This window comes from Phoca vitulina, unplaced genomic scaffold (genome assembly GCF_004348235.1).
Source record: "Phoca vitulina isolate PV1807 unplaced genomic scaffold, GSC_HSeal_1.0 scaffold85, whole genome shotgun sequence".
In the NCBI taxonomy this organism is placed as follows: Eukaryota; Metazoa; Chordata; class Mammalia; order Carnivora; family Phocidae; genus Phoca; species Phoca vitulina.
Window position 1 is genome coordinate 1,728,868 of NW_022589788.1, and position 26,291 is coordinate 1,755,158.

Sequence of the window (26,291 nt, forward strand, 5' to 3'; positions counted from 1 at the left end):
GAGGACACGTAGATTCTCATAGCTACTTCTGCACTCACGCTGTTGTCATAGGTTGCTTTGGCTGAAGTTACTGAAGAAAATTCTGCCTCACCTCAATAACCTTTTCAGCCATTCTTTGAGAGTACACCAGAGCCCGAGTGCTTCTTAACAGTGGGTGGCAGTGCAGGATCTGCAAGCGTGTGGCTGAGCTGACTGCACTCTGTCCCACCAGAGCCAGTGGTGTGGCCCACACATTGAGTCCGTCTGCCCACATGTGGTTCTCTGGCATCATATGTTGGTCATTTGGAGAATGCCAGCTCACCGAGTAATTTAGTGCAGATCTTCCTGATGATATTCAGTATAAAAAATGACCTTTGTCACTGTCACCACTGATCCTCATTGGAACAGAGAAGCCTCAGGGCCACAGTGGCAGATTCAAGTTTTCCAGAATTCAAATTTTTGCTTAAAAGCTCAGATTTTATGATTGGCCACAAATCAGGTCCGTTGTTTTCCTTAAAGCAGCAAATTGGCTTGCTGCACAAACCCTGCCTGCTAATTCTCTGCCTCCTCATCCGGCTTCTCTTCTTTTCCGACTCTGCAGAACCCGTGGAGTACCTTTAGACATAGGAAGGTATCTTTAAAAACATGACTTTCACGGGAAATGCACTTGTGGGTTTATTCTACACTGCCCTGGGGATCAAACAGGATGATAGGGTCAGATTTTAAAAATGTATTTTAAGTATTAAAATAGAATTGGGACTACACCTAGCTTGTGCTTCCCACCGTCTGGGAAATGCCCTGCCAGGGCTGCAGTAATCATGAAATCTGCATTTCCATCCATAAAGACAGAAGCATCTTGAATATCCTGGTTATTTCTCAAGGTGTGTTCTAGAACTTGATAGTAAACACCTCCTCTTTCTCCTTCCAGACCCCCAAAAACCTTTTTGCGGTTGAATGTAAGAACTAAAACTAGTTTGGATAGAAAAGCCTAAGCTTGAGTCATTGGTGAGCTTGTTATCCATGTCTCCTGCTCAGGCAGCGCTGAGTCTCAGCCGTGCTCTCGCGCGGGCACCACCTCTCGCAGCAGCCATGAGTGCACGTCCCCCCGCTCCCGCAAACCCCTGTCCCCACGGCCCCGGGCCCATCGTTCAGCCTCTGTAGGCTGTTTCTGGCCTGTGAATGGGTCCTGGAGCACCCAGTTCAGGGTTGTCGAGGGCGCTAATGAGATGACCATTGCGAGCACAAAGAACAGTGCCTGGCCTGCAGGGAGCACTTTGTTGCTAACGCACGTTGTTTTCCCAAGTTGATTTTAGGCTGGGAAATGAGTTTGGGGTCTGCTGTTTCTCTTGCATGCCTCATTTGGAAGTATGATTTCAGATTTCATTAAAAAATGCTGAACATCTTCCTAAGTCAACCTTCACCCAGTTACCTGTAGTAACATGACCCCCGAAAGCCAGAGCTATGTCCCACCCCCGCAAGTAGGCAGGCAGGCAGGGACCATGCACTCGGCCCCAAAGGCTTATGGGGGAGCCCAGGCAAGCCCTCAGTTCTCCCGAGCCACTTCCCCAGAACCCTCCCTCAGCTGGTGGGGGGACTGGTCTGACTGCTGCTTTAGCTCCTGCATCTTCTCTGTTGTAGAGACAAATCATAAATTGGATCACTGCCTACTCCTCTGTCCCCTGGTGACTCCTGGAGAGCAGGGGCCTACTGGTTTCGTCTTTGTGTCCCTGTACCTGGCCCAGTGCCTGCGCAGAGTGGTCTGTGCTGACGTCTGTGACACATGACGTGTTCGACATGTTGTCTGTGGCCACGTCCTCATACATTCTTCGGCAAGGTTCTCATTCCAGAAACCAGGTGGAGTTTAGCAGCTCCCTGGCCAGCTTTCCTGTATCGAGTCATGGCAATGAGAGGTGCTGAAGTGCACAGGTGGGGGAGTGAGAGCAAGCTCTGGAAACATGGGCAGAACAGAGGGTTTGAGGTTCTCTGCAGGTGCCGCAGGTTCCTTTCGGGGCCTCTGTCTGTCTGCAGGGCGTGAGCAGAGGCCTGCGGGCGGCAGGGCTGGCATCCGTTTGTGCTGAGTGGTGCCACCAGCGCGCCTTCAGCTCTGTCTCCCTGGTCGTGCTCAGGGACGGGGAATGCTCATTTTAACTCCTCTCTCAGCCCCCATGCCAGCCAGGTATCAGGCAAAACAGTGGAGTCTTCGTGTGTAGATTGTTTGCTAACGTCTGCAGGTGCGATCGTGTGGATTCACTTGGGCTAAATTATAAAAGTAGTCACCATGAGTAATCTGTTGCATGGAGTATTGCTACCTAATGTTAAGCAGTTCCTCCAGTTGTCAGTGGTTTAAGGAAGGAACACGTACCCAAGGATGTAAGATGATTGAAGCACAGGGAGCCCTACATACAGCACCGCGTAGCTACAGGTGGACGTGTGGAGTCCCACATGCATGTGCTTGTGGCAAGATCTGTGCTTAGGAAAGGTACCCTCTCTATCCTGGTCACCTTGTATTGAGGGCAAATGGGTGTTTCTTTTGATGTCACTCTCTGTGATGGCCAGGACAGTCCCAAATGTTTAAAAGCTATCTAAAGTAACTGATGAGTTTGCCATTGTGTATTAGGGAGAGGGAAGACCTGACCTTTCATGGCATATTGCTAGTGGAGAAATTATTTGCATCCACCAGAATGGGAGATTTCTCAAGATAGGCAAGAAAATGATTGCCCTTTGACATCAGAGATTTGTATGCATTTAAATTGTTTGAAGAGTAGGGCTTTCAGTGCATTTTGGAAGCACAGTGTAAGGAATGACCATCAAATACGTGCATTTGTTTCTCTCTTCTGTCGCTTCGTCTGTGTGTGTCTTACCCCCTTTCTGTGTGTGAGGGATTTAGAAGGGAGGAGAGGTGGGGTCCCGTGTGCGTGTGGCCAGAGGTCTGCATCAGGGTGTCCCCTGGAAGTACCGGGAGCGGCGACCCCTTGTCCGCAGAATGTTCTGGGCCTGCAGAGAGGGATGGAGCGGGCGGATCCTTTTGGGGAGTTTTTAGTCTTCATCAGTTCAGTACATCTTCCATTTATTTATTTATGTTTTTAACTAGGAAAATGAACACTTGAAAAAGTTCCAGGTGACATGGGAACTGCATAATAAGCATCTGTTTGAAAATCTGGTCTTCTCGGAGCCACTTCTCCAGAGCAACTTGCCAGCACTGGTGTCGCAGATCAGGTACCTGGTCTTCGTCTGCGTGTGTGTCCGTGGTGAGACGGCGCGGTCCTCCTGCCCGTGGGCTCGCGCGCGTGTGTCGGATCCCACCGCAGCGTGCGGCTTCCTGCTCAGGGAACGGTATTGCTTGGGCGGAAGCTCAGCATCCCAAGGGTATACTGCACTTAAACTTTAACAGACTCAGGAGTAATGTCACTAAGATTTAACACCACAGATTCCTTGTGAATAAGGACAAGCTGTGGTAAACATAGAGTTTTACTTTGACGAGACTCAGGCTTGGCCAGACGGCTGCGGCACTCAGGTTTGCAGGGGAGACGGGGAGGGGGTGTCGGAGGAGCAGGGACGGCTCCAGAATGGGCCTGACGGTGCCACGGGGGCTCCTGGGCACTGAGCGCAGGGATTTGTGTCTCTCAAACATGCCCTCAGTGCCTCTGTTCGCGGCTTGGTCGCTTCTTAGTGGTGTGGAGTATCCCTGGGGCTTTCGCACGTGTGCCAGGATGACTGGTGCCAAGCACAGTACCTAGGGTGTCTGCCCCGCGGGCGGGTGGAGGACACCCGGCTGGGAGTGGGTTGACTCTGACACGACTCCGCTGGGAGGAGGCTCCTTGGGTGTTCGGTCGCCGTGCGCCGCTGAGCCAGGCGCCCGCTTCCGCGGTTCTGCCACGTGGTGCTTCTGTCCCTGTGGACTTACCGCGTGGGAACAGAGTCCGGTACTAGAGATACTTCATAGCAGCACAGACCGTGGTCATCTCTATTTAAATGTCCATGCTGTTGTTTATTTGGACCAGATTCACAAAGAAGGGAAATTATTTTGAAGTAAATAAACTATTCTTGTAGTTGACTTCCAGACCAGTCACTCTGTTTTCTCTTGAAACCCATGTATCAACCTAGTCTTCGTTTCCTGTATTCCTGAATCTTATCTGAGGGGTCAGAACTGTTCCCACTTCACACCCTCCCCGCCGGAGAAGCAGTAATCCTGACAGCAGTTGGATAAAGGTGACGGGGGCAGAGAGGCCAGAACAGTGTTGTGTGGGTGTGGCCAGTGCCCTGCTTGGCTCCGGACCCTCCCGGCATCCCCTCCCCCACAGCCTGCTCCCTGCCTACCCTTTTCCTCTGTGTCCAGTCTGAAAGCATCTGGCACGTTCCATGGTGGGACATGGGGACTTGAGTGTCCTGACTTCCACCACCACCGAAGAAAGGGTCAGGAAAGTATTCGAAGTTATGAGTTTGAAATGCAGAACATGGTTTTGTCCCTAGTCACTGATGTTTACATCCACCAAAAGGCACTTTTTATTGGGGGGGGGAGTGCATCTTGGGAAGGTAGGGGTTCTTACAGCAAGATTCTAGGGCCTTGTACTTTCTTTTTCTGGTGAGCCAGTTAGTTTGATGGGCCTGTCATCAACTGGGGGTGCGTGACAGGGACCTGAAACGTATCCTGAAACTCCATTCTTGGCTGTGCCTTAGTTCCAGATTGATTTCTTTCTTCCTCCCTCCCTCCCCCCCTCCCTCCCTTTCTAGATTATTTATTTGAGAGAGAGCAGAGGGAGACGGGCAAAGGGAGAGATTCTTCAGCGGACTCCACACTGAGTGTGGGGCCTGACGTGGGGCTTGATCTCACACCCCTGAGATCAAGAGTTGGATGCTTAACCAACTGAACCACCCAGGCACCCCTAGTTCTGGGTTTCTTAATCACTCATTGCAAATGATGGTCAGATTCCAAAAGATTGGCAGCGTTTTAATCTTGAATGTTAATTCTGGGGTCAAGCTGAAGTAGTGGTCTTGGGGACAGGTGAGGGAGCGTGGGAAGTAGAGACAGGGACAGAGCTGGGGAGGAAGCAAGCAGAGGATTCCCAAGGGGAGCTGGTGACACCGGAAGGGACAGTTCCTTTGGGTTCCCTGGCAGATTCCCTTGTCGGACCCAACAGTAATTCAGGTCTGAGCTTCTAGTGTACAGATATCCACTGAACAACTTGTAAAAGTTTTGGGACAAATTATATACAAATACCAGCCCCTAAAGTGATGATTGCATCTATGGCACATAAACTCTCTAGCTGGGAGTATTTTAATACTGACCCCTGGTCTCTGGCCCTGTGTTTGTTTAACTTTATTATTAAAGTAAAATATAGATAGAGAAGATGACACTGAGCAGATGCGCAGCTGAAGGACGTGTTAGCAGCGAGTTTGGCCGTGGCCCTGGGAAGTCCGTTCCTCCTGCGTGTGGCCTCCAAGCCCAGACTCCTCTGCCGGAGCTGCCACGCGGTCCCACTCCTTCCTTGTTTATTCTCCTGTTACTCAAATGTGCCTTTCCACAGGCTTGCCTGCTTTTTCTTTTGATGTATCTTTTGTGGTTTGTTTGTTTTTTTTTAATACAAATAATCTACATGAGGTTGACCTCATGTAAAGGAACTTAGTTCGGGGAAGTATTTCTCCTTTTTTTAAACACCTTTGCTGAGATATAATTTACATACCATTACAGTTCACTCATTTAAAGTGTACAAGTCGATGGCTGTTGGTATATTACATTACTAATTTTTGAAAATTGTGCTAAACTATAACATGAAACTTGCCATTTTAACCACATTTAACTGTACAACTCAGTAGGATTAATTACATTCACGGTGTTGAGTAACTATCAGCACTGTTTCCAAGACTTTCCTCATCACCCCAGAGACTCTGTCACTGTGAAGCATCGACTCTCACCCCTTCTTTTCCCCGTGTCTCTTGTAATTCTTTAACCGGCAGGCCCCCACCCCACCCTTTTCCCCTTACAGTTTATCTGTTGGAGAACCTGAGTCGTCGGCCCTGTGGCGTGTGCGCTCACGGAGCACCGCACAGGCTTTTTGTCTGGGCTGCCCGAGGACTGGTGGTCGGGTCCAGAAGCTTCGTCGGACTCGTGTCCGTGCTATGGCAAGACCAGGAGCCTCACTGTCGGCTTGTTTGTTGTTGTGGGCGTTATTAGCGATTGCCCAACTGGTTTTTATTTTAAATATATGAAATTAAGTGTTAGGGAGATGTTGAATTAGGCTTGTGAATAAACTTGCCCAAACTGACTTTATTTCATTCTCCTTATGTTGCACATGCACACTATTTGTAGTAGACCTTACCGTGAGGATCTGTCCACGGCGCAATCGTGTGTTTACAGAGTGAATATTTAGACAGTAACCTGTTTGCTGAACCACTCATGTCGTGCGACCGTGAGGACATTCCTTGTTTTCTGTCTGGATTCCAGCCCAGGTCGGCTTGAATGTAAGCCCTCTGCCTGCACATTGTGCTCTGATCACCCCATCAAAGACGTCCCAGGACCCCTGGCTGCTTTGCTCTCCATTGGCTCAAAATGGAACCTGGTTCACAGTATAGGAGAGCAGTTCTCACTTCCAGTAGAAGGGGAAGAGGTGTGTGTGCCAGGCGGATGCTGGTCCCCCTTAACATCCCCGTTTTCCAAGTGGTACAAGAGGGGCGAGGTGGCATTATGTAGAAGGCAGGCTTTGCGTGAAGCATGGAAATCCATCTGTAATGAGCAAGGTTGTGGAAGCAGGAATGGGGAGAAAGCGGCCGCTCCGGGGGCTGCTGAGCAGCAAGACAGCAGGCTGTGTTCTCAGGCCCGACGGCCACCCAGTGGCTGTGCAGAGCCCAGAGCAGCCTCAGAGTCGCTGGATTCTGCATCTTGAGGAGTTTTGTATCCTGTTGGGGCAGAAACAGCCTTAGAAGGACAGCCTTGGTGTTTGAGAGAGCCTCAGTCACTGTGTGGGTCAGTATCGATTTCTTTCCTGTCTCTGGCCTCCCCCAAACACCTGTTCGGTTAGGCCTGGCTTCTGCCTGCTTTCTCCTTGGCGTGGATTTCACAGTTGGACATGTGTGCCAATAACTTCAGCAGCTGTGAGTTCATTTGCAGGTTCTCCGTTGTACACAATAGTCACAAGTGGGATCCACCCACAGGCGGAGACGGGGGAAAGCCATTTGTGCCCGTTGAAAGGGTCCTAATTTTAAAATTACTGTATTGTTTATATTTACTATAAAATTATTAGATTGTGATGCAATGAAACTCTGAAAATACAGAAAATCATGAAGAGAAATAGGTACTGTAAAACAATTCGGTGCTGCTTCTAGATTTTTTTTCTTATGTCCACCCCCACACACATCTTTAAACATGATGCCATAGTCATATCTTTACTTAACATGGGCATAGTTCATTTCAAAGCATATGTGTAAGTAAAGTATACGTGAATGAAGAGATCTAATTGTAAGCATCATAATAGGCACCTAGTTGTCTGGAATCCCTTTGTCTAGATGTGCCGTAAAGTATCTTACTGATCCCCATGCGTAGCTTCCAGTGTTTTTATGTTGACACTGATGATCATTCCTGCGCGTTGCCTTTTTGCCCTTGAGTGACTGTAAATGTTGTCTTGATTTTGAAATTTCTTGTCAAGATGCCTTTTATTACAGTTGTTTTGGTTCCAGCATTAATGTATTTAGATATTCAGAAAATGAGCAGTTTCTGATGACATGTTTGTCTGTTCACCCCCTTGTCCCTGCCACCCTGCTTGGCTTTCTGCTCTCCCCAGGCCACCCCCTGCCCCGTAGTCTCTTTCCCAGAAGTCTAGGTATTTTCCTCATTGTTTACTCTATGTGTGTCTTGTTTTCGGTTCATTTTCTCATTTGCCGTCTTACCAACTTTCTTCACAAGAAATAATATAGAATAAATAAAGCTATAAAGTATATCTCTTTGATTGGATCGAATTTTCTGTTTTACTTAATTTGAAAACCAAGTCCAAGTTTTGTATTTCTCATTAAATGTTGTGTTTTCTTTGGGTCAGTGTATTTCAGTAGGGAAAAATAGGTTACAACTCCCCATTTAGTGAACTGAACTGCTAGGCCTTATTTATTTATTTGTGTAGAGAGGGAGTTGAGGGAGGGCGGAGGGAGGGAGGGAATCTCTAGCAGGCTCCCTGCGCAGAGCCCAGTGCGGGGCGTCGTCTCCTGACCCGGAGATCAGGACTTGAGCTGAAACCAAGAGTCAGACATTTAACGGACTGAGCCGCTCAGGCGCCCCAAGGCCTTGGTCTCACAGAACAGTCTTACTCACCACTAATTGTTTTTCTTTGGCGCTCGTACTTCTTCGAGCTTCTCCTTTATGCCAGATTCTGCTCTGGGGTGCCTTGCGTATGTATTTGCTAATCCCTCACGGCAGCCTTGTGTGGTGTGTGGTGGTGTCCCACTTGTCACTTTGGGGAAGGAGGTGACAAGCAAGCAGACCCCTTTCTTTCGCCGGAACGCCCCTCTCCCTAGGCTGGGAACCACGACGCACGACACGTGCAGCGAGGACACATACAGCACCTTGTTGCAGCGGTACCAGCGCTCCGAGGAGGAGCTGCGCAGCGTGGCCGAGGAGTGGCTGGAATGCCAGCAGAGGATCGACGCCTACGTCGATGAGCAGGTGAGTGTGTGCCCCCAGCACCTGCCATGGACAAGGCCCGGGTGCCAGGGTGACGGGAGGTGCAGGCGGAAGGAGTCTGGCCGCTGATTTTCCAGAGGGAACGGAGGCCCTGCGGTACCGTGGTGGCCTTCACCCAGCTGTGCCACCTGGGGGTGGCAGCAGCTGTTCATTGGGTCAGCATTGGCCTGGCCACACCCAGTGTCACCTGCGTAGGCTGCCACCTGGCTAATTGTCACCTGCAAGAGCTTATGGGGCCCTGGGGAGCTGCTGAGTCATATAATTTCAGGAACCGTTCCCAGAATGCTCTGCTGCTCAGAGCCCCTTCTCTGTCTCTGTCTAGAGAGGGAGCGCAGGCAGAACAGAGCTGGTTGTGCTTGGCCCATGGCTAACAGGCATGGAGGAAGGCCCGAGAAGGCAGGGCGCTCCTGTTGGAGTTGGGGCCTGAAGGGCAGGGGCAGCTTGTCAGCAAGAGCCTCTTGGGGACGCAGAGCAGGACTTCCAGAGGGCATTCCAGCCTGCCTGCCTGCCTTTCTAAAACCACGGGAGGGTGGGGCAGAGGAGGAGGTATTCAAAACAGCCCTTTTCAAGGTAACAGGGTATAAAGAGTAATAAGGGAGCACTGACAGAGCTCTGTACTATACTTTTTTTTTTTTTAAGATTTTATTTATTTATTTTGACAGAGACAGAGAGAAAGAGCAAGAGAGGGAACACAAGCAGGGGGAGAGGGAGAAGCAGGCTTCCCGCTGAGCAGGGAGCCCGATGTGGGGCTCGATCCCAGGACCCTGGGATCATGACCTGAGCCGAAGGCAGACGCTTAACGACTGAGCCACCCAGGCGCCCCTTATTTGTTTATTTTAGAAGAGAGCACGGGGATGAGGGCAGTGGGAGAGAGAATCTCAAGCAGACTCTGCGCTGAGCGCAGAGCCTGACGTGGGGCTTGATCCCACAACCCTGAGATCATGGCCTGAGCTGATGCCAAGAGTTGAACGCTTAACTGATAGTGCCACCCAGGTGCCCCTCTGTATTATACTTTTGAGACTCTGGGATTTGGGTCAGGGGTGTCCGTATCCTGCCCTACTGCAGACCCCGTGGACTCTTTCTCATTTCACTTTATAGGTATGATGGATATAGATGCAATTCTAGTTTCAGAAATCCTTTCTTTGTTTCTCCAGTTGAACTGGGACTAAACACATAAATGCCCCAAGACAACTCTTAGAAGAAAGGAAAGACTGAGACTTTGCTAAAATTGAGAAAACCTTTGGGAATAGTAATTTCTTGATGTATTTGTACCTGAAGTAAATGTCTATTCAGGAATATAATACAGTGTTATCACGGCTATTCTGACGAAAATGGGGTATGTTTAAAAATAACAGTATACTAAAAAAAAGAAAAAAATAAAAATAAATAACAGTATATTTGTTTTCTCTAGGAAGGAAAATACAGTCTTACTTTGAAAAGTAAAGCTGAATGTATGGGGATTAACATAACAATAAAAAATTTTTAAAAAAAGTAAAGCTGAAATTAAATTTATTTCTTTAAAAGTACATGTTCTTACAACTCTAAATGTTTACAATAAAAAGCAGGAGAGATTTTAGATCAGCAACCTAACTTGGCAACTTTTAAGGATCTTGGGAAAAAAGACAAACTAAATCCAAAGCTAGAAGGAAAGAATAAAGATTAGAGCAGATCAACAAATGAGAGAATAGAGGAAAATCAGTGAAACCAAAAGTTGGTTCATTAAGATCATCCAAGTTGACAAACCTTTAGCTATACGGGCTAAGAAAAAAAAGAGAGACTCTGATTCCTAAAGTCAGAAATGAAGTGGGAACATTATTACCGATTCTACAGAAATAAAAAGGATTGTCAGAGTACTGTGAAGAGTTGTACACCAACAAATAACTTAGATAAGTGGACAAATTCCTGGAAACACAGAACCTACCAAGACTACATCACGGAGACACAGAAAGTCTGACTAGACCTACGACGAGTAAGGAGACTGAATCAGTAATCAAAAATCTCCCAAAGAGCAAAGCCCTGGACCTGACAGCTTCACAGGTGAATTCTGCCGAACATTTAAAGAAGAATTGACACCAGTCCTTCGCAAACTTTTCCCAAAAATTGAAGGGGAGAGAAACTTCCCAACTCATTCTATGGGGCCAGCCTTACCCTGATACCAAAGTCAGACAGAGACACTGTAAGAAAAGAAAACTATAGACCAACATCCATGATGAACACGGATGCAAAAATCCTCAACAAAATACTAATTGTATCAATCAAAACAGCATGGTGTTGACATAAAGATAGACCCTCTCATGTGTGGTCACATGATGCCCAACAAGAAGTTAACTCAGGGTGGAAAAGGACCGAAAATGGAAGACCTAAAAATATGAAAGAACCTTAAAGACATTACTCTCAGTGAACTAAACCAGACACAAAAGGACACGTATTGCATAACTCCACTTATATGAGGTACCTACAGTCGTCAGATGCCTAGAGACAGAAAGTGTAACTCATGGGGACAGGGTTTCAGTTGGGGATGATGAGAAAGTTCTGGGGAGGGATGGTAGGGATGTTTGCACAATGATGTGAATGTACTTAATACCACTGCACTGTACACTTAAAAATGATGAAGATGGTGGGGCACCTGGGTGGCTCAGATGGTTAAGCATCTACCTTCAGCTCAGGTCATGCTCTCGGGGTCCTGGGATCGAGCCCCACATCAGGCTCCCTGCTCAGTGGGGAGTCTGCTTCTCCCTCTCCCTCTGCTGCTCCCCCTGCTTGTGCTCTCTCTCTCTCTGTCTCTCAAATGAATAAATAAAATCCTTTAAAAAAATGGTTAAGACGGTAAATTTTATGTTACGTGTATTTTACCACAATAAGAAAAAGGAAAAAAAAAGGTCTTTTCTTTTTTTTCCCACAAAGAAAAAAAACCGTCCTCCTTACTAAAGCAACCAGAAAATGTATTATTTTCACTCACCTGTCAAGAAATCATGATGCCATTAATACAAATTAAGGAAACTGAGCAATTTTAGCAGCATCCAGAGGGCACCAGTCATTCTGGAATCCTTGGAGTGGACATCAGTCCCTTCTAATCTAATAGTTTGGAAATTATTAGTAATTCCAAGGTTTCAAAACATCTGTAAATAATTGAGTATTCAGGGGCACCTGGGTGGCTCAGTCGTTAAGCGTCTGCCTTCGGCTCAGGTCATGATCCCAGGGTCCTGGGATCGAGCCCCGCATCAGGCTCCCTGCTCCGCGGGAAGCCTGCTTCTCCCTCTCCCACTCCCCCTGCTTGTGTTCCTGCTCTCGCTGTCTCTCTCTCTGTCGAATAAATAAATAAAATCTTAAAAAAAATAATAATAATTGAGTATTCATGAATAAGTATGGACGTGGGACATGGGTGACAGCTTTGAGATCACTTGTTTTTGCTTGCTTTTTAAAATGTATCCTTTGTTTGTTTGACACATACATAAACCTGCAGGCACCCAAATGTTCGGAAAAATTATCCCAGAGGATGTTGGGGGGGTGGTCAAAGAGGAGGTTTCTGTGGCTGTTGTTAGCTATCAAACAGCTCTGGACTGGGTTCTGTACTAAAAGAAATTACTACCTTTCCTAATATCTAGTTCATTGAAAATCTTTTGTTTTTTAGGATTTTATTTTATTTGGGGCGCCTGGGTTGCTCAGTCGTTAAGCGTCTGCCTTTGGCTCAGGTCATGATCCCAGAGTCCTGGGATCGAGCCCCGTGTCGGGCTCCTTGCTCAGGGGGGAGTCTGCTTCATCTTCTCACTCTCCCTCTCTCTGTCTCTCAAATAAATAAATAAATCTTGAAAAAAATATTTCCTGTTATATAAATTAAAAAAAAAAAAAAAAAAGATTTTACTTTACGTGGGCTCCATGGCCAGCCCACGTGGAGCCCAATATGGGGCTTGAACTCACGACCCCAAGATCAAGACCTGAGCTGAGATCAAGAGTTGCTCACCTGATGGAGCCACCCAGGCGCACCCCACTCCAAAATCATTTTTTAAACGTGTGACAGTAATTGCTGCTTGTAAGAGGAAAATGTTTTTCCTGAAAGCGGCAGACATACATGACATAAAGGGGACGCTCGCACCAGCATTGAGTCTTCCCATCCCAGAAGATGGTGCACATTTCTGTGTTTAGGTCGTGTTTTCTGTTCTGTCTGATGGTTTTATAGTTTGTGCGAATCTCATCAGGTTTATACCTGGGGCTTCTGGGGTCGGGGCCGTCTGGCTGTTGGCATTCCACCCAGTGCCCTTAATGATGCTGCAGAAGTTTCTGGGTCAGCTGCCTCGAAGTTTCTAGAAGCCACGTCTCCTACGAGTAATAGTTTTGTCTCACCTCCTCTGGCATCTGCAGTTTGTTTGGCTTCAGTTAGAGCCTTCAGCTCGTCACGAATGAGCGTAGCTGGTGGCACCGTTTGTTGCCCTGGCTTCACGGGGACGGCTGTGCATGCTTCCCTGAAGTCACATGCCTCCCCTGAGTACTGGGGAGTTTTTAGCAAAGGAAGTTTCTTTTTTTCTAGCTTATTTAACTTATGATTTTTGTAAACAGGAATAGGTATTGAGTTTGATTATATGGTGAGACATGCTTACTTTCCTGGGATTAAAGCCTACTAGGTTATGATCTATATTCTGTTAACCCATTATTAGATTTAAGTAGCTAATATTTTATTTAGGATTTTTGGGTTTGTATCCTGAGGCATCATTGAGTGTTTGTCTTTGAGGCCTTGTCTGTTTTGTATGAAAGTTATGCTAGTCCCATAGAATGCATTGAGAAACTTCCCATGTTTTTTTTTAATTTTCAGGAATAGTTTAAATTTTCTGTTCCATAAAGGGTTTGATAGAACCCATCCTAAAACCTGGGGCGTGATTTATTTTTGCAGGGAGGAGGAACGAGGACTATGGGTCTTGTACCATCTTTTCAATTCACATTGCACTTTGCTTCTGTTTTGGGGTTTCTCCTTCTTGAGGGAGTTCCACAAATTGATGTTTGCCTAGGAGATTGTCCACATGGTGTAGACAATGGATGACGAGCTTGTGCTCAGAGGGGAGCCATCAAAGTGGGGGGAGCGGTGGCTGCGGGAGAGCTGCTGTGCTCCCCTGGCCTGCCTCCCTGGCCCACTTTGCCAAGAGAGCACCGTGTGCACCAAAAGGAGAAATGCCCTGCCCTCGGCCAGGAGGGCAGCGAAGGGCAGAGTGCCTCAGAGCTACAGAGAGGTCCACAGAAGCCAAAGTCTGGGCTGTTCGGCGAAATCTCAAGAGCTTTTTAATGTTGACTCAGCTATTAAAACGCGTTGGGCGGGCCCAGCAGACTAGCCCGTGAACCCCCTGCTCACAGCGTTTCTGTGGAGATGAAAGTCTACATTGTCCACACACTTCGTCCTGGGGTTTAAAGGAAACCCCCTCTGCCTGTGCCTGTCCTGTCTCATGCCCACTTTTTCCGTGGGGTCTTTTCTTCCCTTGGTCAGCCTGGGAGGGGCTCTGGAGAACCAGTGTTTTGGGGTTTATTGAGCATATTTGCTTCTTTATTTTCCCAGTAATTTCTGCTTTTACTTTAATTTCTTCCTGCTCATTTTGTTTTGTTTCTTTGGCTTCTCACGTGGAACACATACTTTTCAGTCTTTTGCTCTGTTTTGTCTCATAAGGTCACTGAAGCCTATACGTTTTCTTCTACGTGTTGAGTACCTCTTATATAATCTAACTTGTGGGGCTTCGTTGTCCATGATTTCTGTGGACTGTCATTTCAACTTGGATTTTTTCTCTCATAGTTTAAACTGTGTACATTTTTTTTTCAAATGCATGAATTTATTTTTTGAAATTACTCTTGTTTTGGAGGGTTTATTTAGTACTTTCTTGCCTGTGGGATTAAATATGTCCCGCTCCCCTTTTTTTGTTTTAATAATTTGGAAGATACATATCCCATATTTCTCTTGTTATTCTTAAGTTTTCAGTAACTACAAGAACACATGTAGATAAACATCAAGATTTAATCATTTCATAGCCTCCCCCACCCCAGTAAAACTGTACCTTGAGCCCATTCTTAATTCCCTATTCCTCTCAGTTTGGTTTCTTTTTTAATTGTGGTAAAATACACATAACAGAAAACATACCATTTTAACCATTTCTAAGGGTCCAGTTCAATGGTAGCAAGTTTGTTCCCATTGTGGCGCATGCCTCCGCCCTCCACCTTCCCCCACTGACCCTCGTCCCCCAGCCCCTGGCTCCCCCGTCCACCTGCTGTCTCTGTGCATTTGACTCTGCCTGGGGCCCTTGGGGGTGGAGTCGTACCCAGTCTGCCCCTGTGGGCCTGGCTCCGCAGGCGTGGCGTGACCGTCCACGCCAGCTCAGGCTGCTCGGGGCTCTTCGGGCTCAGAGTCGCGCATCTTCAGGTTTTTATCTCTGGCACAGGCAGGGCACATAATGGGCATTCAGTACAGGCTGAATGCTCGCTGATTGCAGTGACAGATTCAGCTCCGGGATCTTCACTTCTTTTTTAAATGTGAGCTCCTCCTTGTTTCCCACGAGAGCAGAGCCCGGGAAAGAGGTGGAGCGCCAGGGCCTCGGGTCTGTGTCGTGCCTTCCCCAGTCTGCAGGGGGGAGTTTCTCACGTGCACGGTTTCTGAAATCTCTCCTTGAAGACGCCTGGCTGGCTCTTGCTGGCACTAAGGTTTTGTTGTTTGCTCTCCTTCCTAGATGACAATGAAAACGAAACAGCGCATGCTGACGGAGGACTGGGAGCTTTTCAAACAGAGGCGATTCATTGAAGAGCAGGTGAGGCTGTGGGGAGGCTGCTCGCCAGCCCAGGAGCGCCGCTCAGGGAGAAACACCACCATTTCAAGGCCACACTGTGGGTCTGCTCCTGAGAGTGTTGTTAATCCTAGATCAGCTATCTCCCTTATCCCATTTCCTTCTTTTCTGTACTCCTCAAGGAAAATCCCATTTACCGAGTGACCCACGCCAGCCCACAGCCACCCAAGTCCCTGCTGTCTGGTCTCATCAGAGGCAGCTGGTGCCGTGAAGTCACGGAGCTTGGAGCCGGCCCGTTCCTCTCAGGCCCAATTCACAGGCCTCCCCACACGGGCCCAGTGTAGCTGCTGACAACCCGGCTCACTCCCTCCTTCCCCACAGGCTCTTCCCTCCCTCTCTGCACCCCGCTGTGGCTGCCTGGGGGCCTTGCCCCAATGGCCTCAGGGCCCTCGACTTTGGAAGCTTGCTTCCCTTGATTCTCTTCCATAAGCTGGCATCTCCCACTTTCTCTCCGGCCAGCTCTGCCCCCCCTCGGCCTTCCTCGGACATTGGTGGCCCTTGGCCTCGGCCCCCACACCCACGTGCTCACTCCTGTGGTCTCCTCTGGGTACCCACACTGGGCTTGTTCACCTGCTCCCACCCCCCAACCCTTGCTGCGTGGCTTCTAGCCTATCAAATGGCCCTTCTAGCACCACCCATCCCATTGCCAGAGCTGGTCTGTAGGTTTCTTCTCTGAAATCCAGATGCTGGCCTTATCGACTGGAAGTTTGGGTGCCACTTTCCAGGTAGCTCCTGGATTTGCACCCTTCACGTGTTGGTCCTTGTTCCTGCACTGGGTGTCCTCCCCAGCTGGCCTTCCTCCCACCTGCCTGCTTCTGTCATGTGTCACAAATGCCTTTTAACTCGTGGGCACTCTGGTGCTGCAGCTCCGTGTGTGCGGGCCTGTGTGCCTCCAGGCTATTCTGTCACGCACGGTGCCCCCCCACCCGCCCAAATCCCCCAGGACTCCCTCCTGCTCAGCCCAGGGTCAGCCAGGCCTTCTGGAGGTGTTCCAGTGATGCCTGGCTCCGTGCTCTGCCCCTCACCTGGATGCCCTCTTTGCCTCTGGCAGAGTTACTAACACCACGTCCTGTGCTTGGCCCTGCATGGGCCTGGCGCCCTGCTGAGCTGCTTTTCTGCCAGGGCACCTCCCACGTCATGGGTTCCGGGTCCAGGGTCTGAGCTCCTGGGGGGCCACGGCTTAGCTCTGCGCTCCTGGTCCCTAGTGAGTACCGAGCACACAGCTGATGTCAGGTGAAGGCTGGGCGTCTGCTGGTGAGGCACCGGCCGGGGCTTACTGCTCCCTCGCCTTTGTGAGGCTCAGGCCTGCAGCTGCTGTGCATTTCAGGCCTGCCCCTTCCCGCCGTGTCCCATTCTAGGAACCTGTGGCCCCTGGCTTCTGAGGGAGCATGGCACACGCTACCATGATGACTGAGAAGCTGAACCACCTGCCTGGGGGTATGTCTTGCAAAGTTAACCTCTCTCTTGATGATTTCCTCTAGCTGACCAATAAGAAAGCAGTCGCCGGTGAGAACAACTTCACAGACGCCATGAGGCACATGCTGTCCTCCCGGCTGAGCATGCCCGACTGCCCCAACTGCAACTACAGGAGAAGGTGAGCCTGCGCTGTCGTGTGGGCGCAGCGGGCCTGTGGGACCCACGACCTCAGGAGAGGCGCTGACCCTGACAGAGCATGGTCTGACCTCTCTTGGCTCTCTGGGTAACTGTCCTTCATTCCCACTCAGATGTGCTTGTGATGACTGCAGCCTCTCACACATCCTCACTTGTGGTGTCATGGACCCCCCCGTCACTGGCGACATCCACAGTCACCAGCTGCCCCTCCAAGTGGATTCTGCTCCCGACTATCTCTCTGAGATGCGCCCACCTAGCGTGTCCTCAGCAAGCTCAGGGTCAGGTTCCAGCTCTCCCATTACAATTCAGCAACATCCCAGACTCATCCTCACAGACAATGGCTCTGCACCAACTTTGTAAGTTGTGACTTTGTAATAAGATTTCAGAAATTTACGTAATCCAATAATGAGAAATATGGACAGTGATGTCTATAGAAGTACAGATGTCATTATAGTGCTTTTCAAGAAAAAGGATCCTTCATTTTTTAAGCAACTTTTAAAATACAAAATCAGTAAACCCAAACTTTGACACTATTTCACTATCTGAAAAAAAAAAAAAAATACGGTAAATTTATAAATGCCAGTAAAGAAAAAACCATGTTGGTATGCAGGGAAGTGTCTCTTCAGTTCTGGCTTCACGTTTCCTCATTTTATTTGAGGGTGATCAGCCCGAAGTTCATTCCGCCTCATTGTCCGTTCAGCATTCATGCTTATTCCATGTCTTGCTAAAAACTCAGATGATCACTTTAGCAAGCGATTGAAAGGTTCTGTTTTCCGTGTTCCCACATTATCTAGAAGTACATTTTGTATGAGCGAGGTGGCTGTGCGGCTGTCGCCAATTCACACTGTAGGTGAGTGGTCCCGCTTTTCTTCAGAGTTGTGACCCTGTCATCTGTTGAGGCTTTCCACTCTAACTTCTGGACGACGGGTTGCACATGGATGTGTGTTTTTATTTTATTTAGGTAAACTTAGGTTTGCACTTTGCTTATTGTAGAGTGTGCGGGTGTCGGGAGCCCCATGGAGGTGATGGACACCAGCACGGTTCCCAGCGGGAGGGATTGTTGCCCCGCCCTTGGGCTGCTCAGTGACTCTCAGATTTCTCACCACCTCCATCTGGATTTCTCCCGACGACTCTGAGGCTTTCCTTCAGAGTCTTGCAGTCTCAAAACACAAAATAATTCCGAAGGGATTGGTCTGAACGCCATGACTGTTGAGCTCGAGCTGCTTTCGAGTCCTGGATACCCTGCGCTCTTTCTGGGAGCCTGTGAAGGAGGGTTGAGGGTTTCCCAGCTAGCTGTTTGCCAACCTCTTACAAAAACATACCGAAATTAAACAGTATGGTCTAATAAAAATTTATGTTGGAAAAGCTGCCGATGTCAGGTGTGGGCTCCTGTCGAGTGGTGGAGGAAATGGGCTGTGGGCACCTTTCTCTGTGGGCAAGGATTGCCTGTGGTTGCACTGCACCTCTCTCGGGTCCTTCAGCAGCTTGGGATTAATGTCTTCCAAACATGAACTGCTAGGACTTGAAAGCCTCCACGGTTGCCTTGTGGTGTCATGCTATCTCTTGGTTTGTGTTATCTCTTTCTTGGTGTCATTACTAAGTTGGTTAAAGAGAACCGTGCGACTGGAGTCTCTGTACTGAGGGCTCTGTAGTTTTCATGGGCTCTAGGGGAGATGAGGCTTGCCTTCATTACATTGAGCAAATGATTTAATCACTTCATGTCTGAACCTCGGCCTCCTCATCTGTGAATCGTGGTGGTGGTAATGTTTCAGGAGTGGGTGTGAGTGTTGACCAAGGCCACAAGTTCCATCACCTCAGGTGCCCTGGGCCTCAGGAGACCTGAGCAGCCTTCACCTCGAGGGTGCTGTGGGTGCTAACTTTGGTGAGCTCCAGATTACAGCATATTGTGTTCCCTCTTTTTCCAAAAATGGAAAGGACATCTGAGTTTAGCAATTCTGTACACTCTCCTAAATCCAAGAGATCACGAGTTCATAAGATTTTTCCTTCTGGAAGTTATTGTATGCGGAGCTGAAGATGGGCTCGGAGGCATGTTTATGGTCACAGCGGGGTGACCACATATGGTCCGTGCCTTGCACGGTCTGCACTGATGTGGGGACTCTGTGCCTGCCCTTTTATGCACCAGAAAAGCGTATGTTTGAAGTGGCCTTCGTGGGCTACAGACTTGAAATTTGCCTCCGTTTTTTTTTAAGTAAATATTCCATTTGCCCATTGTTTAGATGTCTTGTTAAAGCTGATAATTATGATCATGACTGACTTGTCGAGATCTGGCCTTGTAGTAAAAACCGTTTAGTATTTTGTCACCTACGTGCCTTTAAAGTTTTGTTCATCTGGCTACGTCTGAAATTTTGGTGGTTCTCTGTACCCCCTTTAATTTTAATAAAAAATTGTGTCTGCTTGGAAATGGCAGCAAACAGTTATATACCAAGGCACTTCAAGCCAAATGGAAATGCAATAATAATTAATCCGATTAAATTTTGGCAGTTTCCCAGATATTTTTCTTCTTTTGGCGTTTTGTTTTCCATTTTTCTAAATAGCACAAATGGTAATCTTTCAGGCATTTTCCCCCGGTGTTCAGGTTACTAAGAGACGTTACGATGTATGCGCGGTGCTTAGTGTAATACTCTTGTAAACCAGAACAGTGTCTGTAAAGGAAATGTCTGTGCTTAGTGGGTGGTTCACTTACTGTCCCCCCCCCCCCCCCGGGTGAACAGCCTCCTGGTGACCATCTCTGCCTGTCTCAGTTGTAGTGATGATGAAGACGTTGCACCATTGTCAGCTAAATTTGCTGATATTTATCCACTGAGTAACTACGATGATACTGAGGTGGTGGCCAATATGAATGGAATCCACAGCGAATTGAATGGTGGCGGGGAAAACATGGCTCTGAAAGATGAGGTAGGGGCACGACTTCTTCATAGTGACAATAAATGGTATAAAGTGGTGTTCTGGTGTCTTATTTTTTAAAATTCTTCCATTTTGAAAAGTACAAATTACAGAGGTTGTTTTTAAAGTCCCCTCAGGTGAGCAGTACCAGCAGTAGCTCTTCAGAGGCTGATGATGAGGAGGCGGATGGCGAGAGCAGCGGGGAGCCGCCAGGAGCCCCAAAGCAAGACGTAGCTCTAAGCAATGGCAGTCCCAGGAAAGAGGAAAGTAAAGTGGACAGTCCACCCCCATCTTACCCTACTCAGCAGGTACGATTTCATTCTCCCGAACTTTGTGCTTTGCCAAGGGTGTCTTTCTTTGTGTATATTTTCTCTAAAAATGAGTATTATTAAATGCAAAATTACGTTATCTTGAATAGCTTCTGAAGATTAGAACTGGAGAGGATTGAGGCATGCTTATGAAATACACAGACATGATTCCTAACCCCGTTTTCATCTTGTTCCTCTCACTTGAATCCACTCGACAGTCTTGATTTTGCAGCACCCCAGAGTCGCTCCAGACATTTAGCTGTAGTAGAGGTATTTTTTGTCTGTAAAGAAGCAAAGGGAGGGTTTTTTTAATAAATAATGGAATGTTAAAATTTCAGAAAAGGTTGATTTTGTAAGGGAGGTTTTTTTCTGGTGGATCTCTGTTTTTCTGTTAACCAAGGGTGAGAGTACATCAGGAGGCGACTGTTTTCTCTTAGAGACTCCTAGTTTTATAAATAGATGCTCACGTAGTTCTCTTTTTTTTTTTTTAAGATTTTATTTATTTATTTGAAAGAGTGAGAGCATGCACTTGAAAGGGGGGGCAGAGGGAGAGGGAGAAGCAGGCTCTGCCCTGAGCAGGGAGCCCGACGTGGGGCTCAATCCCAGAACCCCAGGACCATGATGTGAGCCGAAGGCAGACACTTAACAGACTGAGCCGCCCATGCGCCCCGCTCACATAGTTCTTAAATAAAAGGAAGAACAAATGAAGGTCGGGGTGCTTGGCTAATTATTTTCCTTAACAGGCAGTGTAGATCCATAGTTAAACAAGAAAGGCGACATGAAAAGGTATTCCCTTGAGAAGTCTGGCCCTGGCGTCCTTCACCATCTGCCCTGCCCAGCACCTACCCATCCCCAGTTCTAGTCCCAGTAGGTAACCAGTCTGCCTTATTAGTGTGTCCTTCCAGTGTTTGTTTATGCAAATGCTAATATTTATTCTTCCCCTTTCCTATGACAAGGCTTATGTTAATGCACACTCGGTTTCCCTTGCTTTTTCTCTCACCCTTATATCCTGACTGATTCTGTACGGAGCACACTTCCTTGTCCTCGTCTGCTGCCCTCTCTGAGTGCCAGCAGGTGGACATACTGGAATTCTCTTTTTCTTTTTAGTCCCTGCTGATGGGCACTTGTGTTTGCTTCCCTTTGTTTTCCCTATATGCTATTCGGTGAGCAACCTTACACATCTGACCTTTCCCACATTAGTAGGTCTGTTCCTAGGATTGGTCACCAGTGGTGGCTTCTCTGGGTCAGAGTGTGATGGCCTCCCTTGCCCCCCAGAAGAGGATGACGTCACAGTCCTGGGGTTTGGCCAGTCTGGTGAGAAATGGCAGCCCCTTGAGATTTGTCTTCCTTTCATTTCCCATTCCATCTTATTGTTGAGGTGTCAGACTTTTTTATATGTTGTAAGTCCTTTATAAGTATGTGATTTGCAGAGATTTTCTCTGGGTCTATGGCATGTCTATTAGTTGTGTGGTTTGTTTTTTTTTTTTTAAGATTTTATTTATTTACTTATTTGAGAGAGAGAAAGTACATGCACGCATGCACACAGGGGGAGGAGCAGAGGGAGAGTTAGAGAGAATCCCAAGCTGACTCCTTGCTGAGCACAGAGCCTGACTGGGGGCTCGATCTCACAACCCTGAGATCACGACCTGAGCCGAAACCAAGAGTCGGATGCTTAACCGACTGCACCACCCAGGCGCCCCTGTCTGTTAGGTTTTTTATGGTATTTTTTGAAAAGCAAAAGTTCTTAATTCTGATGAATTCTAGTTCCTCGGTTTTTCCTTTTATGAATCATGCTTTTGATGTCATATCCAAGAAAACTCTGTTTTCTTCTACAAGATTTACAACTTTAGCTCTCACTTGAGGTGTGCTTCATTTGACTCCGTTTTTGCTCATGGTGTGACGTGAGGGTCTATATTCATCTTTTTACAAAAGACGTCCAGTTGTCCCAGCACCATTTGTTGACAAGACCCTCTCTTTTCCTACTGAATTGCATCAGCCTTTTGTTGAAAATCACAGAGCTCTAAATGCAAGTGTTTATTGTCTGCACTTTGCACTCTCTGCTCATTTGGCCTGGGTCCTTTCCCATAGTGTACGTGACCTGCTCTGTAGTAAGTTTGGACAGCAGGTAGGGTCTGCCCCCCAGCTTGGTGGGCCTTATTGAAAATTATGCAGGCTTTTCAAAGTCCTTTGTGTTTCCATGTAAGTTTTAGAATCAGCTTGTTCTACAAAAAAGCCTGCCTGGATTTTGATAGAGATTATATTTCTTGAATTTACTTGATAGAATTCACCAGCAAACTCCTCTGGGCCTACTTTTTTCTTTGTGGGATGATGTAGATCAGTTTGGGGAAAATACTGTCTTAACAAAATTGAATCTGTCAGCCTAGGAATGTGCTGTATCTTTCCATTTTAATCATCATTAATTTCTTTCAGCAGTTAAAAAAATTTCTAGTCAGTAGGTCTTGAACATATTTCCTAAATTCTTTTTTTTTTTTTTAAGATTTTATTTATTTGAGAGAGAGAGAGCACAAGCAGGGGGAGCAGCAGAGGGAAAGGGAGAAGCAGATTCCCCGCTGAGCAGGGAGCCTGATGCGGGACTCGATCCCAGGACCCTGAGATCATGACCTGAGCCTAAGGCAGACATTTAACCAACTGAGCCACCCAGGCGCTCCTTCTTAAATTCATTCTTAAGTATTAGATGTTTTTGATTCCGTAGTAAATGATATTTTCTAATTTCAATTTTCAATTGATTGTTGGTAATATATAGAAATACAGTTGATTTTCAAATATTTGTCTTACGTTCTGCAGCTTAAACTTGTTTGTTCTTTGGTTTCTCCCCCACCCCCCTTTTTTTTTTGGTTCGAGTCCTTTGGATTTTCTACATGCAAGATCATGTTGTTTGTGAATAAAGACAGTGTTACTTTTTCCTTCTCAACCTGGATATTTTTTTTTTTTTTTAAAGGTTTTATTTATTTATTTGACAGAGAGAGACACAGTGAGAGAGGGAACACAAGCAGGGGGAGTGGGAGAGGGAGAAGCAGGCTTCCCGCTGAGCAGGGAGCCCGATGCAGGGCTCGATCCCAGGACCCTGGGATCATGACCTGAGCCGAAGGCAGACGCTTAACGACTGAGCCACCCAGGCACCCCACAACCTGGATATTTTTAATGTCTTATTCTTGCCTGCCTGAGCTAGCTAGAACCTCCAGCACAGCCCTGCGGAGAAGCGATACAAGCACCCATCTTTGCCTTGCTCCTGGTCCCAGGAGGGAAGCCTTCAGTCTGTGAATAGGATGATGCATGTTTGCCATGGATGGTCTTACCATACTGAGGAAATAAGTCCTGTCAACTCATTTCCTCAGAGTTTTATCATGAACGTATATTGGGTTCTCCAAATGCCTTTTCTGTGTCTATTAAAATGTTCCTGTGGTTCTCATCCTTCATTCTTTTACTGTAGTGTGTTGCATCAAGTGATTCTTGGATTTTTTTTTTTTTTTTTTAAGTTGACTCCATGCCCAGCATGGAGCCCAGTTCAGGGCTTGAACTCACGACACTGAGATCAAGACCTGAGCTGAGATCAAGAGTTGGATGCTTAACCGGCTGAGCCACCCTGGTGCCCCTGATTCTTGGATGTTAAACCAACCTTGTGTTCCTGGGATAAATCCTATTTGGTCATGGTGTATAAACTTTTTTTTTTCTTTTGATATGTTGCCGGATTGGTTTGCAATCTTTTGTTAGGATTTTTGCATCCGTGTTAATAAAAGATACTGTTCTGTAGTTATCCATGCTTGTAGAGTCTGTGGCTTCGATATCAGGGTAATACTGGCCTCGTAGAATGAGTTGGGAAGTGTTAATTCTGCCTCTGTTTTCTGGAAAAATTTGTCTAAAATTGAGATTTCTTTAGTAGTTGATAGAATTTACCAGTGAAATCCATGGGCCTGGTCTTTTCTTGTGGGAAGATACAGAATTACTAATTGAAATTTTGTTTACTTGTTATAGGTTTATTCAGATTTTCTATTTCTTCTTGAATTTAAAAATTGTATGTGTTTTCCTCCATTTCATCTACATTTTTTATTTGATGGCATGAGATTGTTTATTGTATTCTTTTATGATTCTTTTAATTCTGCAGGGTCTGGAGTGATGTTGATTCCTGACTTGGGTAATTTTGTCTACTTTTTTTTAAACCCTCAGTCTAGCTAAAAAATTGTCCATTTTTGTAAAAGAAAAAATGGGTTTTGTTAATTTTTTCTTTGTTTCTCTCTTTATTCTTTGATTTCTATTCTGATCTTCATTATTTCTTTCCATAGACTTTGGGTTTGGTTTGTTCTTCCCTTTCTAGCTTGTTGAATCTAAGCTTAGATTACGGATTTTAGAACTTCTGAATTTACTGAGACCTGTTTTGTGGCCTAACATCTGGTCTGTCCTAGATAATGTTCTATATATACTTGAAAATAATTTGTGTTCTGCTCTTGTTAGATGGAGTGTCCTGTGAATGGAAGTTTGGTCAAATTTATAGCATCATTCCAGTTCCCTGGATCCTTCCTGATTTTTTGTCTGGTTCTAAAAATTACCAAGGGACATACTGAAGTCTTCACATATCACTGCTGGACTGTGTGTTCCCTTTTCAGATCAGCCAGATTTTGATTCATGTGTTTGGGACGGTGTTGTTGAAGGTGTATGTGTGTGTTATTGTTACCCCTTCTTGATATGTATTGACTCTTTTGTCATTATGAGATGCTTCTCCGCTAGCTCTTCTCATCCAGAAAGAGTATTTCATCCCGTGTACAGAGTCGCTCCTGCTGCCTTAGGATTACTGTATGCATGTTATCTATTTTTTCATCCTTTGAATTTCAGCCTCTTTGTATCTTTGAATTTAAGATTTGTCTTTGAATCCTTTAGTTGGGTCTTGTATTTGTGTCTTGTCGATCGATCTCTGCCTTTTGTCTGGAGGGCTTCATTTATGGTTTAATGTAATGATCGCTATGGTATGTGCAACTGGCACTTTGCTCTCTATTTCCATAGGTCTCATGATTTTTGTTCCTCTGTTCCTCCTTTACTCCTTTATTTATTTTTTTTTTTTTTAAAGATTTTATTTATTTATTTGATAGAGAGAGACAGATAGTGACAGAGATAGTGAGAAAGAGCACAAGCAGGGGGAGAGGCAAAGGGAGAGGGAGAATCAGGCTCCCTGTGGAGCAGGGAACCAGACGTGGGGCTCGATCCCAGGACCCTGGGATCATGACCTGAGCCGAAGGCAGACGCTTAACGACCGAGCCACCCAGGCACCCCTGCTCCTTTACTTTGTATTAAAATTTTTAGTGCACCATTTAAATTCTGCTGTTCTTTGGTCTTTTTAGTTTGGGGTTTTGTGGTGTTTTGTTTTGTGTGTGTGTCTGCCATGGTATTTCTTTTTTATTATTATTAACATATAATGTATTATTTGTTTCAGGGGTACAGGTCTGTGGTTCATCAGTCTTACACAATTCACAGCGCTCACCATAGCACATACCCTCCCCAGTGTCCATCACCCAGCCACCCCATCCCTCCCACCCCCCTCCACTCCAGCAACCCTCAGTTTGTTTCCTGAGATTAAGAGTCTCTTATGGTTTGTCTCCCTCTCTGGTTTCGTCTTGTTTCATTTTTCCCTCCCTTCCCCTATGATCCTCTGTCTTGTTTCTCAAATTCCTCATGTCAGTGAGATCATATGATACACGTCTTTCTCTGACTTATTTCGCTTAGCATAATACCCTCTAGTTCCATCCACGTCATTGCGAACGGCAAGATTTCTTTCTTTTTTTTGATGGCTGCATAATATTCCAGTGTGTGTGTGTGTGTGTGTGTGTGTGTGTGTGTACACCATATCTTCTTTTCTTTATCCATTCATCTGTTGATGGACATCTTGGCTCTTTCCACAGTTTGGCTATTGTGGACATTGCTGCTATAAACATCGGGGTGCACGTACCCCTTCGGATCCCTACATTTGTATCTTTGGGGTAAATACCCAGGAGTGCAATTGCTGGG

The 26,291-nt window shown here is 46.6% G+C and overlaps 1 protein-coding gene across 3 annotated transcripts in view; it reads left to right on the forward strand.

Moving 5' to 3' along the window:
• Positions 1 to 26,291, forward strand: part of FAM193A (family with sequence similarity 193 member A) — a 116,913-nt gene that overhangs the window by 46,294 nt on the left and 44,328 nt on the right. For 2 of the 3 annotated variants that reach the window (XM_032395466.1, XM_032395467.1), the window contains exons 6-12: positions 3,071 to 3,195; positions 8,479 to 8,626; positions 15,340 to 15,417; positions 16,935 to 17,047; positions 17,178 to 17,420; positions 19,827 to 19,980; positions 20,097 to 20,276. In XM_032395466.1, coding sequence (XP_032251357.1) covers positions 3,071 to 3,195; positions 8,479 to 8,626; positions 15,340 to 15,417; positions 16,935 to 17,047; positions 17,178 to 17,420; positions 19,827 to 19,980; positions 20,097 to 20,276 — 1,041 coding nt within the window. The remainder of the gene's footprint in view (positions 1 to 3,070; positions 3,196 to 8,478; positions 8,627 to 15,339; positions 15,418 to 16,934; positions 17,048 to 17,177; positions 17,421 to 19,826; positions 19,981 to 20,096; positions 20,277 to 26,291) is intronic. The other variant, XM_032395468.1, reaches the window with a different exon arrangement.